The sequence below is a fragment of the Nipponia nippon genome, unplaced genomic scaffold, assembly GCF_047370975.1.
Source record: "Nipponia nippon isolate SJK-2023a ecotype South Korea unplaced genomic scaffold, ASM4737097v1 scaffold_8, whole genome shotgun sequence".
Classification (NCBI taxonomy): domain Eukaryota; kingdom Metazoa; phylum Chordata; class Aves; order Pelecaniformes; family Threskiornithidae; genus Nipponia; species Nipponia nippon.
In genome coordinates this window covers 36,442,600-36,457,957 of record NW_028262402.1, presented here as the reverse complement: position 1 = coordinate 36,457,957, position 15,358 = coordinate 36,442,600, and the positions used below count along the sequence as shown (strand labels likewise).

At 38.8% G+C, this 15,358-nt stretch overlaps 1 protein-coding gene across 10 annotated transcripts in view; it reads left to right on the top strand.

The window, feature by feature from the left end:
- The window catches only part of TRPM3 (transient receptor potential cation channel subfamily M member 3), a 463,424-nt gene that overhangs the window by 434,082 nt on the left and 13,984 nt on the right, over positions 1–15,358 (top strand). For all 10 annotated transcript variants that reach the window (XR_015700935.1, XR_015700934.1, XM_087741457.1 and 7 more), the window contains 4 exons: positions 2,709–2,883; positions 11,761–11,911; positions 12,501–12,700; positions 13,914–14,046. Coding sequence is in view for 8 of the 10 variants with exons in the window: in XM_087741457.1 (XP_087597583.1) it covers positions 2,709–2,883; positions 11,761–11,911; positions 12,501–12,700; positions 13,914–14,046 (659 nt within the window). In the remaining 2 variants the exon portion in view is untranslated. The remainder of the gene's footprint in view (positions 1–2,708; positions 2,884–11,760; positions 11,912–12,500; positions 12,701–13,913; positions 14,047–15,358) is intronic.

The window sequence follows — 15,358 nt, the reverse complement described above, 5'->3', positions numbered from 1 at the left end:
GTAAGTTTTAGACTCTGCAGGAAAAAGATGACTCTTTCTATCTTTCCAGTGTTCAGGAACTTTCTCTTCACCTGCCTCTACATGGTATACAACAAATAACCTGTAATAGGTTTTACCTCTGGGCACTGTGAACAAATATGCAAGTGAAATTAAGCAAGGGGCAGGAATGAACTTGAGTGGTTTAAAAGCAATGGGCTAAAGCAAAGGTGAAGATAGGAGGAGGAAGCTGAATGGCCAAGTTTGTTATTATCTACTAATTTCAGTTACAGAATACGCTTATTATAGTGTGCTTTTCTAATCTCTGCACAGTGATAGATTTACTCCCCTTTTATGTGGGAATGAAATGAAATCACTGTGGCATGTCAAGAGAGTCAGAGGAATATCAGTTCCTGTACTCTGTGGGAATGTCTACATTTTCTCAGCTTCTCTGCAAACAAAAAAGGGAAAATGGAGCCAGCTTGTTTATAAAACTGCGCCAACAGTTCCTCATTTTATCACTTTTTAAAATAGGTGACTAATGAGTTCTTCAGAATGATTGAAATAGCCACCGCCTTGTGAAAATAGCAATTGTAATTTGACCCTACTGGCCAAAGGGCCTGATACAATGTCCATTAGAGTAAATGGAAACTCACCTATCTATTTCACTGGATTTCAGACAAGCTACTGAGGTTTTAGAAAGACACCCAACTGAAGGAGGGAAAAGCTAATATGCAGCTTGAATAGCAAATAGCCCTGAAAATTTTATTTCTTGAAACATAAGGTCAAACCTGTGTGATTCCTGATGAAAAAGAACTGGAAGCGTTTAAGAAATTGTCTTAAATTGCCACCAAATATTCATTATGTTTATTTGCTTGCATGACATTTTAAAACAGGTCTTATATTGCATCATATCATGTTATATATTTCTGCCTGAAACAAAGTTTCATCAGAGAAGAAAGGAGGAACCAGGTTTCATCTCCAAATTCCCTCCCTAAAAGCAGTAAGAACTAAATGTAATTATGCAGCTTTCCCATTTCAGGATGCTCTCTGAGGTACAATGATCTGGAATTCCTTTTCAATCAGGTTTCCTTGAGGGATTAATGCTCTGAATAACACAGGAATGTTGGTGATTTACATTTTTGTTTTTCAATTCTTTAAGGCATTTATTTTCCTCTCTCATGTCCCCAGTTTTTTTTCTTTCTTTCCTGCATTTTTTATTGACCTCAATACTTTTGTTTTCCCCTGCTTTTTTTCACTTGTCCCCAGCTCCTTCTCTCCAGCTCCTTGAGTCTCTCCTACCAGAGTGCTGCCCTACAGGTGTCTTTCTCCTACAACCTCTCTCTCAGTAAATATGAGAATATCCTTTTCTGTTTGCTCCTGTGTATCCCTCCCTTTTCTCTGTTAGATACTTTCCCAGTGTTACTTTGACCTCAGGCCTCTCTCCTTGTGCTTTAAAACTGAAGAACCCCAGCAGCAGTGCCAGATCAGTCTGCTGCAAATGAGTCCTCTCTTCCACCAGCTCTTGTCATGAGCAACCCTGCTCTTGCACTGCAGCAAGTCCCCGAAAGAGCAATAAAGCCATGGGTTGAGGTGCAGGTTGGTTGCACACCTGCCTCGCAAGGAAGGGAGAATGCAGCTGAGCCAGAAAATGCAGAGACTGAAGGGACTAAAAGTCATAAGGTTTAGAGGACTTTTGGGTCAAGTTTTGGGCAGAGACAAAAGTTTCATCTAAAGCTATGATAAACAGCCCTGTAGTAACAAAAACTAAAGACCTATAAGTAAACCTGTAACTAAAGGTTTTAAAGGGATCTTACCAGGTTACTAACAGGACTCCCATTTTTTTACACTCATTTTGGGTTATAAAGCATCTCTGCTGTACCTGCTTGATGCCCACTGCTCTGGTCTCTAGAAGGTCTTTTCTAGCACAGCTCCTCTTCTAATCTTCAGCCTCTGTTCAGCACCTCCTAGGACTGCTGTCCCACTTTTTCCAGGAACATTTTGAATGGGTAGGCACTGTTTGCAAACAGTAATTAAATTTGTGCATATGCTAATGAGGCCCTCAACAATGGAGAAGAATGGAGTTGAGTGTCTGTGTTATCTGCATTTATTTTTTTTAAATATGGCCTTTGTCAGACTCCCCCACCAAGCTGATTTCTAGTCCAGCCAGTATCACAGCTTTCCTTTCTCACTGGTTCCCACCATGGTGTCCCTTATGTTGCAGTAACAGGCTGTTCTGCCACCCGTTACTCCTTATGTTATATGCAGCTTCCTTCCTTTGCTCCAAGACAATGACTACCAGAGAATAAAATAATCCTGTCAGCGCTTTTGTTTTGGTACAGTTGCCACTAGGTGCCTATGAAAAATACATCATCTCGTGACCCTTCTCCAGACCAGGCTGCTGATTCCAGTGAACCTATATTCTTGTTCAGGCAACTGGTGTGACCACATGGTATCTTGTATTTTCAAGCCTATTCATAACACTTAAATTGTTCTTAAAAGAAACACTGGGTAAAACCACGGACACAATAATACTGCTTCACTTCTTTGAAAATTAAATTTGTTATGTGTAAAACTGAGAATGGCTTTTCAAAATTTGTTTTTGAAAATTCTGTTTCTAAGATTTAGAGACTTTTTTTGCAGCATGTAATAATAGGAATACGGACAAATAAGTGCCTCTAATTCTTGTCCCTTCTTTCTTTTTCTCTCTCTTTTCCTGTCATTAAATTCAGATGATAGACATGATGTACTTTGTCATCATCATGTTGGTGGTTCTGATGAGCTTCGGTGTCGCGAGACAGGCTATTCTTTTCCCCAATGAGGAGCCTTCATGGAAGCTGGCGAAAAACATTTTTTACATGCCTTACTGGATGATCTATGGGGAAGTGTTTGCAGACCAGATAGACCGTAAGCAAGTTTATGATTCTCATACTCCAAAGTCAGGTATCCAACTTTGATCAGATGATGTCCTATTAGATCATGTATGTGTCCTCAATAAATGGCTCAGGACAGAGGAACTCCTTCATCACAGAGAATGGTCACAAAAATATTTTTTTAGCTAATATTGGGTTGTCAGTTTCAGAACATGCTTCTGGCATAACTTCGCAATTATTTAACCAAAAATCTGTAATGCTAAATTATGTTGCATATAAAGAACATTTCAAATGGTTCCTTTTTACGAGTTGGGTGACAGGGGCACCCTCCCAGGTATCCACCATGAGTTTGTTGGTATACCTGGGACATAAAAAGTCACTTCTTTTTTCTCATTCATTGGTTTGATTTTAGACCTAAATACTTTTTACGTAACTTCATACTGAGCATCAAGTCTAATAATACTGGGTTAGACCTTCAGCTCCTGCACTTCATGAGGATCTAATCCAATATGTTTTCTTTTCTCTGTTACCTACTCACTGCCACCACCTTTGTGCTAAACCATGTGATGCAATTCTTTGGAGACAGTAGATCCATTATTAGAATTTTGCTTTATTTATTTATTGGAAGGCAAGACTGAGCTCACATCAGTGCAAACAGAACGAAAGCCAGTATTTCCTATACTATCTCCTCAGGATTCATTTGGCTGGCGATCAGGAAAATGCCAGTTTTCTATTTAAATTAGACTTCCTGGTGCCACCCAGTGCATTACACCAAAGAGAGGGGTGGTCACGAGAAATGATGCGGTAGATGAACAAACTAAGAATCACAAACAATGTATCTTTAGCAAACACTGACATGCAACTGATGTTCATCATTCCTACTTAAATATGTGTAAGCCTTGGCAGCATTTAGAAGTATCTTTTCCAGTGGCAGATGGCATCCATTAAAGCTCTCTTTAAGATATTCCTTTTTATCCTATGTACCACCTTAGGAAAGGGCAGTGTTTTCATAATTTATCTTCTGCTTGTTCAGTACTGACCAAGTTTGAATGGAAAAAAGGTGTTGACTTTTCCTGAGCTGGTTAAGGTAATAAATGTATCTATATCACCAATAATCCCTCCAACTTAACAGAGTTTCAGATGGACAGACATATACATATCACATGGCAGATGATAATTCAGCAGTTCCATGTTCATTTCTTCTTTCTGGTTAGCACAGAATCATTACTGTTGATACAGATGAAACCTCTTTTTTTATGTTTACTTCCCCACTTCATTTTCAGAGGCATTTGCATGGCATGCAAATACCTAAAATCACAAAGTTTCTCACTGAGTTTAGCTTTTTACCTGATTCCCTCATTTTTATCCTTTTTCCTTTTCTTTTCTTTCTAAAAATTCATTTCATTCCAAAGGCATAATAGCTGGGGGTATGAAATTTCATCTTGCTCCAAAAGCATAATAGAGGGATAAAGGTTTATCCCATTAAACTATGACTTCCTTCCACAAGCAGAATTCTGTCTGTCCCTCTATAAGTGGCCATTTATTGATGTTGTACTAAGTAACTACCATAGTGCAACAAACATGGCAATTGGCTGAATAAAAAGTTCTTGGTATTTTTTTAATGAAGTGCTGATTATAGTTTAGAACCCCAAAACCTGAGAAACTAAAGTGTCTTTGAATGAAGTAAGGTTTTTAAGTATGAAAAGAGGGTGGCAGGCTCCATACCCTTGCATGAGGATTTAGGGATAGTCTTGTGTATTATTCAGATGCCTAACATTTAAACCTTGCAAAAAGATGCAGCGTAATCACTTCCAAGGCTTAGGGAAAGCAAAATTCCTGATGGTTTCAACTCCAGCTATAAGCGTACACATGTTGTTAGTCTGTTCGTGTCAAGGCAACTAGGAGTTGCAGCAAAAGTAGTGATGCCAAAATGAAAACCAGTACCCAGTTCCTCATTCCTGAGAGACAGATGATGCAGGGAATTAGAATCTGCCACTCTTTCAGCACAAAATACATGCAATATGTCATGTCTGTCTGAGGCTCAGTTGTCTCAAAAATGTTACCTCTGGAATAGATTAGGAGCATGAGCAAATGGTTGGTGATGTTATATAATCAAAATTACCTGATTGGCACCCAAAAGGTTTTACTAGTACACTTATATTTTTTCACTATTTAGAAATTTGGTTTTTTATATGTTTTCCAAGTTGTTCTAAGCTAAATCAGCCACAGTATTCATGTTAGAGTACTACAGTGTTTGTACTTTCTCAAATAAGATAAACATGTTCTAAAATTGTTATGCTACATCTAAACTGCAATTGAACTTTATAGCTTGGAGCAGATATTTTTATTACTATTATTTGAGCAAACCAAAAGGGTTTCTTTGCAGTTTTCTTTATATTTTGGCCTTTACTACTGCAACATTATTTGCAAGTTTGGGATTCAGTAAAAGTGATGATCTTGGAAGTGCATATACATTTGAGCCACGCTCCTGGAGATTATCCTAGTGTCTGAGAAATGTACAAAAAAAGTATGCTACTCTAAAATTTCTAACTTACTTTTCTTCTTGTTTTTCACTTTCTGTTGATTTGTGAAGCACACCATTAAGGCTGACCAGATGCAATGTCTGGATCCATTTCATCAGCTGGCAGCCTGTCCATCCAGTGGGTCTACTCTGACTTTTATCTCAACACACTGCACTGTTAAAATACTAGCTAAATGCCTCACTGTAAAATAATGTTTGTCATATACATTTACATTTTTTACCCATAATTTCTGTATTCATTTCATTTTTTAAATACATATGTTAACTGGAGTGTGCATTAGTGTCCTGTTGGCATGTGATCTCCACTTCAACTCAAAAGTGGGGACAGAATTATATCCTCACTTCTGGGAGTATGAACACATTATTCAGTGGTGTCGTTTATTATCAGTGATGTACCTAAATACTACATTCCTACAAATTCCTGACTATCAACCAATTGTAAAGGGGAAAAGAAAAAGCAGAGTAAGTCTTTTAGAACTGTGTTCAAATTTTCAGGTAAATAAAAAGAGCAAAACCAGTCTCAAAGTAGTTCCTCTCAGACTGACAGTTCATCACAGCTGTGTTAGCTGGGGGAGGAAGGTGGATCCGGGTCAGGGAACTAGTGATGGTGTATGCAACTGTCTCACTTTTAGGCAGTCTTTCCTAATCCAGCTGAGCCTTGCGCTGCCTGATGGGGTCCATGGGGCAGCAGCCAGCCACTTAGCTGCTTTAGTGAATGCCTGTCCGGAAGGAAATCCACAAACGCTGTAAAACCTCTCCTTCAGTTCACCTCACTTACTTTGGCACTATTATCACTGGCAATTTTAGCAAAAAAAAAATTCACAGCACAGTTGTCACATGCAAAGAACTTTGTTTTCACCTTACCAAGCTATCTGCCCCTCCAGAATACTATGGATACATAAATATATAAGAAATACTGAACAGGAAAGGATTATTCAGGAAGTGGGTTTGCTTCGTAAAAAATGTAGATAGATGACATAAACAGCAACTTGAGAAATGGCAGTCACCTGTAGAAAATCAGTAGCAGACCTTACATTTTCCTACATTCAGAAGGCAAAGCAACTGAAAGTGCTGTTAGCCAACATGGGTTTGGGTTTTTTGGTTTGGACTGTGTTTCAGATTTGCCTAGTGTCTCACATGTCAGATTTGCATCTGGATTTTCTTTCCAGCTGACAATAATATTTCAAGTGCCATCTGGAATCTGAAGATCAGTCTGAGTTGTGTTTGTTCCCTCTGCCTACTCTCATATTGGAAAAACCTACATAGTTTAAGAGAAAAAGATGGGGCCTCCTTCTCTTTCACTTCTATTGGAGGAATGCCAAGTAACCAGAATGCAGTTGTTTCAGAAGACAAGAGACACTTATACACAGGTTTTAACTATCCAATGAACTTAAGAGGAAAGTATAATTACTATAAAAGGCTTTTTTAAAATTCTTCTAATTTCTTAGTCTGTTAGATTTATTTTTTTTAAGTTCTTGAAGGTTTCTTAGTACAAATTAAGATTTTATACTAAATTCTCTACGATCTTAGAGTTTTCATGCTTTTCATGTCTCTGTAGGAGCTTCCTGTAAGGGCTGTCATTTGCATGGATCATTCTGGAATTAGAACAAATAGAGCAGCTTTGCACAAAACAGAATAAATCATACCTGTGCTTTTTTTTTTGCCTTTTTTTTTTTTTGCATCTGTATTGCAGCTCTGCAGCACAGGCAATATTTTTAGCATTGGTAGACAAAGGCAGAGGATAAAATTTGTGCACAGCCTACACACCATTTTGAAAGTCTCTCTGGCCTGAATTTCAGTAGTATTCCCCTTCCTAGCACTCCTCTGAGGTTATATTTTGGGTTCCATTTTGTTGAATATTTTTAATGTGGGGGAGAGGAGGAGGGAGAAAGTATTAGAGAGTACAAAAATACAGGAATTTACTATAAATTATGATCAAAATACTAGCAGATTGGAGATACGATTCAAAGTAATTTTTAATGTGGCTGAGGGCAAGAGGCAACATGTAAAGTCACGATGCCGTAGTTAAAGCCATTTTTTTGAAGTAATGAGACATTGTTCAATTCCCTGGATGTTTCTGCTGATGAACAGAGCAATGGTGTGAGATTCAGAGTTCCCAGAGTTCAGTATTTTCTGTCAGTGAAGAAGTGGACAGCCCTAGGCAGCTCGCTTAGCCTTTTTTCAATATTTACCAGCCTGGCAAGCTGGTAAGATTACTTAGACATTTGATTAAAAAATTATAAAAATGCTTCCACATCCTTTGGGTTCTGTGCAGATCAAAATTGGAAGGTGCTTATATACCGATAAACAGGATGATGAAAGTGCATTTAAGATGTCCAGACTTGAATAAAAATAAAAAGATCGGTTGGTTTGTTAGTTAATATGCACTTACTGGTTTCCTTATTCTTTAGAACTGTGATCATATGAACCCATTTTGCAGTTTCTTGTGATTTCAAACAAATCAACTTGTATTGTAAAAGTGGCATTTTTTACATGAGAAGTTTTCATCAAAGGCAAAAGGCTATTTGGTAACAAAGCTGTTCAATTATGCACTCCCCTTTCTCCATTATTTCCCACAACTACTTTGGAAGGGTGCAGCTGGGGGAAGAGTCATGACATAGAAATTTGCAAGCGTTGTTTCCCAAGCCCTCCACCCAATACACAGTAAAAATGAGCAGTGCCCATGTCATGACAGTAATTATAGCAGGGAAACAAATTCTTCCCAAGCTCTGCAGCTGCTTTAGGCCTGAAACACACAGAGGTGTGCGTTACTGCTGTTTGTTTGCTTTGCAACTATTTGCTGGCCAGGAAAGAGGAAGGATTAGGTATGTAGCAGGAAAGGCCCATACAGGAAACTGTAAATGGGAGCCAAGAAGGAAAAATAAGCATAAGAGGAGATTGTGAAAAAGGGAAACAAGAGATGCAAAAAACACGTACATCCACAGATGTCAGGATGCAATATTTGAAAGCTGAGTGAAGTTAACGTGTGTAATTCAAATTGAAACTCCAGCCATTTATTATTTTCTAAAGCCTGAATTCAGGACTTAATGTCCGACCTTTATCCAATGGCCTGTAGGTATCAGAATGATTGGGTTTTTCAGTTACCTGAAATAGGCATATAGTTATGCTAACAGAATTTTCTTCAGCAAAACATTTCACTAGAATTAAGTACTCTATGTATTTTTTGTTAAAGCAAGGCTATAATGTAAAAAGATGAGTATGTTTTCATTATCACAATATGTTACTGCACATACTACAAAAATTACTGCATTTCTCCAAACATAATTAAAATGGTTACACATGAAAGGCAGGTGCAGATCCCTTAGGGATGAGGCACAACACTCAGCAAGTGAAAGCTTTGGCTTTATGGAAAGCGTAGCATTACAACGGTGGGAGCACCAGGACACTGGCGCTGATCAAATGGGGACCCGATGCAGTGCAGCCCTGCTCAGGAGTGAAGCTCAAGGGAAAGCACCACAGGGATGGATAATAAAACTTGTGCTGATTAACATATCATGCATATGCAATGTCCTGTTCCGCTCATTAGCAAACTTGCTGATGTAATGCAGGTGCTGTTGTCTGAATTCCTGTCATAGTGGCACCTGTGCCAGGGGTATGTGCAGACACAGGAGTAGGGGGGTGAACTACCCCAGCCTACTGCAACAAGAAGATAAAACATGCTTGAGACTCTACACACTTGGGTGGGGGAGGTGAACTGTCCTGGGTTACCGTAATGAAGTCTTCTTGAACCCTATAGACAGAATTCTAATTTCTGAAATGTAAACAAGTATCTTCATTATCTAAAAAGAATATCATTGCTACTTTTAGCCTCCTGCTAGAGTCCTCTGTCCTTTTTCACAGAGAGAGAAATTTCAGTTTCTAGTTTCCGGGGAGTAATTATTTTAAACAAGCAGTTTGTTTAATAGTGGAAAAAAATCCTTTCAAATGAATGTTATCGTTTAAAGATGGAAGAAGATGTTCAATGATGTGCAGTGGAACACAGGCTTTCTGCATTTTGAACGCATATCATACATCTTTTCATGCAGCTGAAGATGTGAAGACTAAGTGGTGGCTTAGTTCTCCATAAAGTAAGGCATGAGATTAGTATTCCCTTGTTATTTAAAAACTGTTCCTGCAACAGAACGTGCAAAAGAGAAAAACTTTTGCAAACCTTCAGGACAAGCTGAATATCTATGCATGTATAGAATAGACTATGGGAACTTGTCTTTGCAGGAGGTCTAATTTGGCCAACACTGTGTGGCATAAACCAACAGGGCCGTATTAATGGTATTCTAAATACTCTGTTGTAGGCATATAAAGCTGGAGAAATCATTTTTGTCTTGGTAGTTGTCAAAGCCGATTTTTTTTTTAGATTAAATTCTCTTTATTTAATAGAAAAAAATGGGATAATAGAATTGTAACCAGACTTTGAGCTGAGTTTTTTCTCTTATTGATCTAAGTTTTAAAATATGCTTTTCACCAATTTCTCTCATTGCTACAAAAGACATTATTTCTTCCGTTCTTCAGCACACAAAAGGACAATAGGTTTCATCAACTGGTAGAGTGATTGTTCCATTACTGGTGAAATCATGATGGGTTTTGGTACTGTGTTGTATTGGACTTTGTAGCTCTGAATCAACATGTGAGCAAGTTAGTGTTTCCATGCAAACAGAAATATAAGTCTCACATTAGTGCTGATGTCAAGAGGTACTGAATGTCCCAGTTTCTGCTGGGTGAAGGCTGAGTGCACATAGCCCCACACTCACAGCAGCTCACAGATGGCATTTTGAATGTCTAAATGAAACCACTGCTTGGAGCAGTGCGGGAAGCATGAAATCAGCTCTAACTTAAAACGATCTGCAACATGATGCTTTCTGAGAAATAGAGAATGGCGTACTCTCAGCCTGCTCCAGTAATAAAATGTATTTTTTTAAGTAGGAAGGATTAGTGACACCATGGGTCCAGACACAACAGAGCTGCTTGTAAAAGTAGTATTGCTTGTATTTGGCTTTGCCATTTCTTTTTCCATGAGTTGAATATTTTGGGAGAGTTCTTCTTTGAAGCTGATGTATCATGTGTTATTCTGTCCCATATGGCTATAATATTTCTATATGTAATACCTAACAGCTATACGTAGTGCCTGAAACCAAGTACCCAAATGACACATAATACCATACGATTGCCAGTACAGACACCCACAGTTGAATTCCATGCTCTGTGAACCATCCTCAGAGGGACCTTTTTGAGAAGAAGTAATAATTGGGAATGGAAATCATGGATTTGTTGACATAGTGTGGAATTTTACAAAACATACAGCACTGGCAAACTTTGCTGTCTGTGAAGTCAGTAGGAAATTCTCATTGATATCAGCAGGAACTAAGCCAGGGCCAAGCACTTTGAAAATTCCGCACTTTTAAACTTCTTTTTGATGGCGACGACGAGAAGCTAGCTGTAGTGCTGCACAAAATTTACTAAGATGGTTTGTATATGTAAGCTGATTCTTCAATTATTTTCTTGAAGGGCTGATTACAGAGGAACTTAGGGCCACTAGGACTGAGGCTAGAAACACATAAACTGAACCCATGCTTTCAACTGCAGATGACCCACCAGAGCACATGAAGGCATGTAAAAGAATAAGCGAGAAAAGCTATTTCACAATGTTTTCTCTGCCCTTGCTTCAGTTCTACAACATTAATACTGAGAAAGTTTTGGTTCCAAAGCATTCGGGGAAGAAAGAGGTGGCAGCTCTGCTGCCTACATGTCCATTTACCTGGTACAGTAAAGACCTGATTATTTCCCCCACTGTTTCTAGGCATGCAGTCAAAAGTCCTTAATAGCAGAGGGTCATTATGAGTATGTCCCAGAGGGGCTGGGAGCAGTGCAGTGCACAGCAATAAATGTCTACTTTTTAATTTACTTTCATGTACTTCCTTTTCCTTACAGTATTTATCACATCCCTCTCCATCAATCAAAGAAGACCAAGCTTTCATCATTAAAAAAATAATACATAAGCTTTTTTCCAGGATTAAATATTTTGATCATTTTATCTGCACAGCCACTAATTACTACTAGAGTACCATGATATTTAACTGTATGCAAGCAGGCAGCTTACTCACACCAGACATGTCTCTTGCAGTTTCTGAGGGGGATATCTTGATATTCGTGGCAAATAACACACAATAACAAGAACTGCAGCTTGTAAAATCTGTGATAGCAAGTGCAGACTTCTTTGGGGAAGCATCATTGCCACTGTTATTTGGAAGGTATTGCTTTGGCAGGCAGGCCAAAAATATTTGAATATTTCTGTAAAAAGCACTGAAAAAATAAGATTCATTCCCATTTTGTATTTTTTTGCATTTCTGTTCCCAGCTCCTTGTGGTCAAAATGAAACCAGAGAAGATGGCAAAATAATCCAGCTACCTCCCTGCAAGACAGGAGCATGGATCGTTCCTGCCATCATGGCCTGTTACCTCTTGGTTGCAAACATCCTTTTGGTGAACCTCCTCATTGCTGTTTTCAAGTGAGTGACACGTTGCAAAGTATGGACTGGGCAGGGGGCGGGGGGGGGGGGGGGGGGGCAGGGGGGAGGGTGGATGGACATTATTCACAGCCTAAGAAGGATGTTAAGCTGAAGACTTTGGCTGAGACCCACTTTCACAGGATGTGAGGGTGAGAGGGAAAGAGGTAGTAGCTTGTCTCCAGGGAATGATGGAAATGCCAAGTTCTTCACATTGTCTCTTTTCCAAGTACAGACACTCAATTGGAATCAGGGCAGAGAAGCCAAAAAATTTAAAGTTCAGTTATGGCATCATTCACTCCTGATATGGAAAACAAGAATAAAAATACTTTGCTGTCTCATTGGGTTATTGTAAGACTCAGTGGTTGTACAGAGCAGTCATACACAGTAGTAAGATGAAATGGCTGATGCCACTGTGCTTTGCTGAAGCACAAACTTATTAATTTCTTTTGTTGTTCTTCCTCTTTTTGTGACAAGGAAAGATTTGCCACTATTAGTGAAATGTCTCTAGTTAAGGTGCTGTCATATCATCTTCAGCACAGTACCCGAAACCATTTCAATCTGATGTTATTTTACTCTTCTTGCCTTCTAGCAATACATTTTTTGAAGTCAAATCCATATCCAACCAAGTATGGAAGTTTCAAAGATATCAGCTAATCATGACATTTCACGAAAGACCTGTTCTCCCACCACCTCTGATCATTTTCAGCCATATGACTATGATATTCCAACACCTCTGCTGCAGATGGCGGAAGCATGAAAGCGACCCAGATGAGAGAGACTATGGATTAAGTAAGCTTTAGACAATTTAGAGAGTGGGACTTTCCAATGCCCTTGGTAATATCTAGTGTTTGACATGCCTGAAGGCTAAGTCCAGCACCTTGATAAACTTTCCAGCAGAAAACTAGTTTTAACTGCAAAAATCTTACCTGAATCTGTTCGTTTTGCCTGCATTGCCCAACGCTTAGTTCTCCTCAAAGCGTTAATAAGGCTATGTTTTTCTAGGATTTTTTTGAGGTTGTTTCCCCCTTTGTTCCTTCAAAGCAATGGGGTTTGTTTTGCTGTTGCTAGAGGTCTTTTATTGCTGGAATTCTTACAATCTAGCACACTTCCAGATCTCAGTTTTGTTTCTGAACATACAGAGAGAGCATTCCTACTTTTTGAGCAAACAGCACATACTTCTCCCCAACACACTTTTTGCCTAGATAAGCTGAGAGATGGTGAGAAGTAATTATTTTGTAGACACATGTTCTGTCCTTGACACTGACTCAAACTGGAGGAGTAGTTTCTCCAGACGCTTTAATATGAACTCCCATAAGCCCATAAGCAGGATGGAAAATCTGTCAGATTATTTTGATAACGCTTTCTCTCCTCTTCTCTATCTAGTTCTTCATAGTAGGAGATCTCCACCTCCCCTAATGTCTATGCCAGAGGCAGGGAGCTAACGGATGTGCATCTCTTCCCAACATTAGCTTATGCCACAGCCCACTTCTCTATGAGGAGGGAGCTGGAGCCATGTGGTGGCACTGGAGATGCAAGTGCAACCAGACTGCTCTCCTCCCACTCACCGCACACTATCTGCCACAGCCCTTGCTGCTGCCTGCAGATATCAGCTTTTGCCATGGCAAATAGACCCTCTGTACTCGGAGACTCTTTTCCTAGCAGTGTACTAATTTGATTATATTTGTATTAGGTTACAGGTGGGCTTTGGCTCCCACTGTCTCTCCAGGACCTGACCAGCAGCTGTGTTTAGATCTCGTGCAATCAAAACACATTCATGTTTGCCCAGCATTTGCCTGCTTAAGTGTTTCTGTCTCCAGAATCATATATAATTGAAGGTACTAATTTGGTAATTAGCTGCATCTATCTGCTTTCATACCAAAATGCCAGATAAATTTGAAGCCCGCTCTTGAAAGTTTAGTCCATGAATTCCGCAATAAGAAGAATGTAGTTAATTTCACATGTTAATCTTTGCCAAATTCAGATTTTTCCATTGTTTCCACAGAACTTTTCATAACTGAGGATGAACTGAAAAAAGTCCATGATTTTGAAGAGCAGTGCATAGAAGAATATTTTAGAGAAAAGGATGACAGATTTAATTCCTCCAATGATGAAAGAATCCGTGTCACTTCAGAAAGGTGCCCTTTTTTTGTTTGTTCTCTTATAAGTTGAGCTGGAAATGTGTTTCTGTTGGCATTCTCACCCTTCCTTTCTTTTTCTTGAAAAGGAAAATATTTGAGGTATTTTTTACTAAATCTTAACTAAAAAGTAGAGTGATAAAAAGTGAATTTCTTTTCTCTTTTTTCTTTTTTTGCTAAAGCAAATGTTCCTAAAAGATTTGAAAATGTGAATCTTTTAACCAGTTGTATTAGAACACAACTGACATAGCGAGAAACACAAATTATTCTTGTGTTTCAGTTCTTAAAGCAGAACTTTAGGGCACAAGTGGTCAGAACACAATGGGAGAGTAAATGAGAGGTCCTCAATGAAAACTACACCTTTAGCACTGACCTGCTAGCCATTCAGATAAAGAGCGAGCCTTGTTTCAGGATGGCCTGGCTAGGTAAGCTAGTTCCATTGAGAGCAACAGGGATCTTGCCATTCATTTAAAAGGAACTAGACATTTCACCTACAGCAATGAACTACACAGAGAACAAAGGTAATAGGTTAATTTAGTGGAAGTTGCCAGTCTTCAAATTCATCAGTCCTAAAAATTAATAAATCTGTTCATCTGCTGTGGTGCTTATATGCTTTCATCACACAGCAGCTGACCAAGAGTTAAATTTTGAGGACAGACTTTGTTGTTTGATTCATAGCACTGTTACTAATAAATATTTTAGGGCAATACCCTGTCAGATATTCATAAAACTTATGAACCACTAAATACTTCATTTCCTGAATACTCCACTTTAACTTGAATAACAGAGGTCAGGTGAATTGTCACTGTAGTCAATTACACAGATATAACACTCTTCTCCTTATACATAATCTTCTAGCACTGGCTCTGATACAGCTATGCATAAAATATGTTTTCTGTAAGCAAGGAAACACACTTTCAATTTGGTTTTGAAATAAATCTACCCCAGAGCAGGATTAGCAGATGTAATATCCTTTAATCATCTGCATTACTGAAAACAGCACTCCTAAACCACATATTTTAGAAAAGGATATTACAGGGGAAGTATGGTAAGGCATAGAATGGCTTCCTCGTAAAGAATGGCCAAGTAATCCAGCTCTACTTGGTCTGGAAGAGACAAATGAGGAATGAAATGATAGAGGTCTATATAATTATGAGTGCAAGGAGAGGCTGAGTAGAAATCAATTGTTTGCTGTCTCTCCCAGAACAAGATATAGGGGAGCAACAGATTAATCTAGCAGGAGCCCAGATTCAAAATAAACAAAAATAGGTGATTTTCTCATGCAGTAAGTAGTGGAACAGAGCAAATTCTT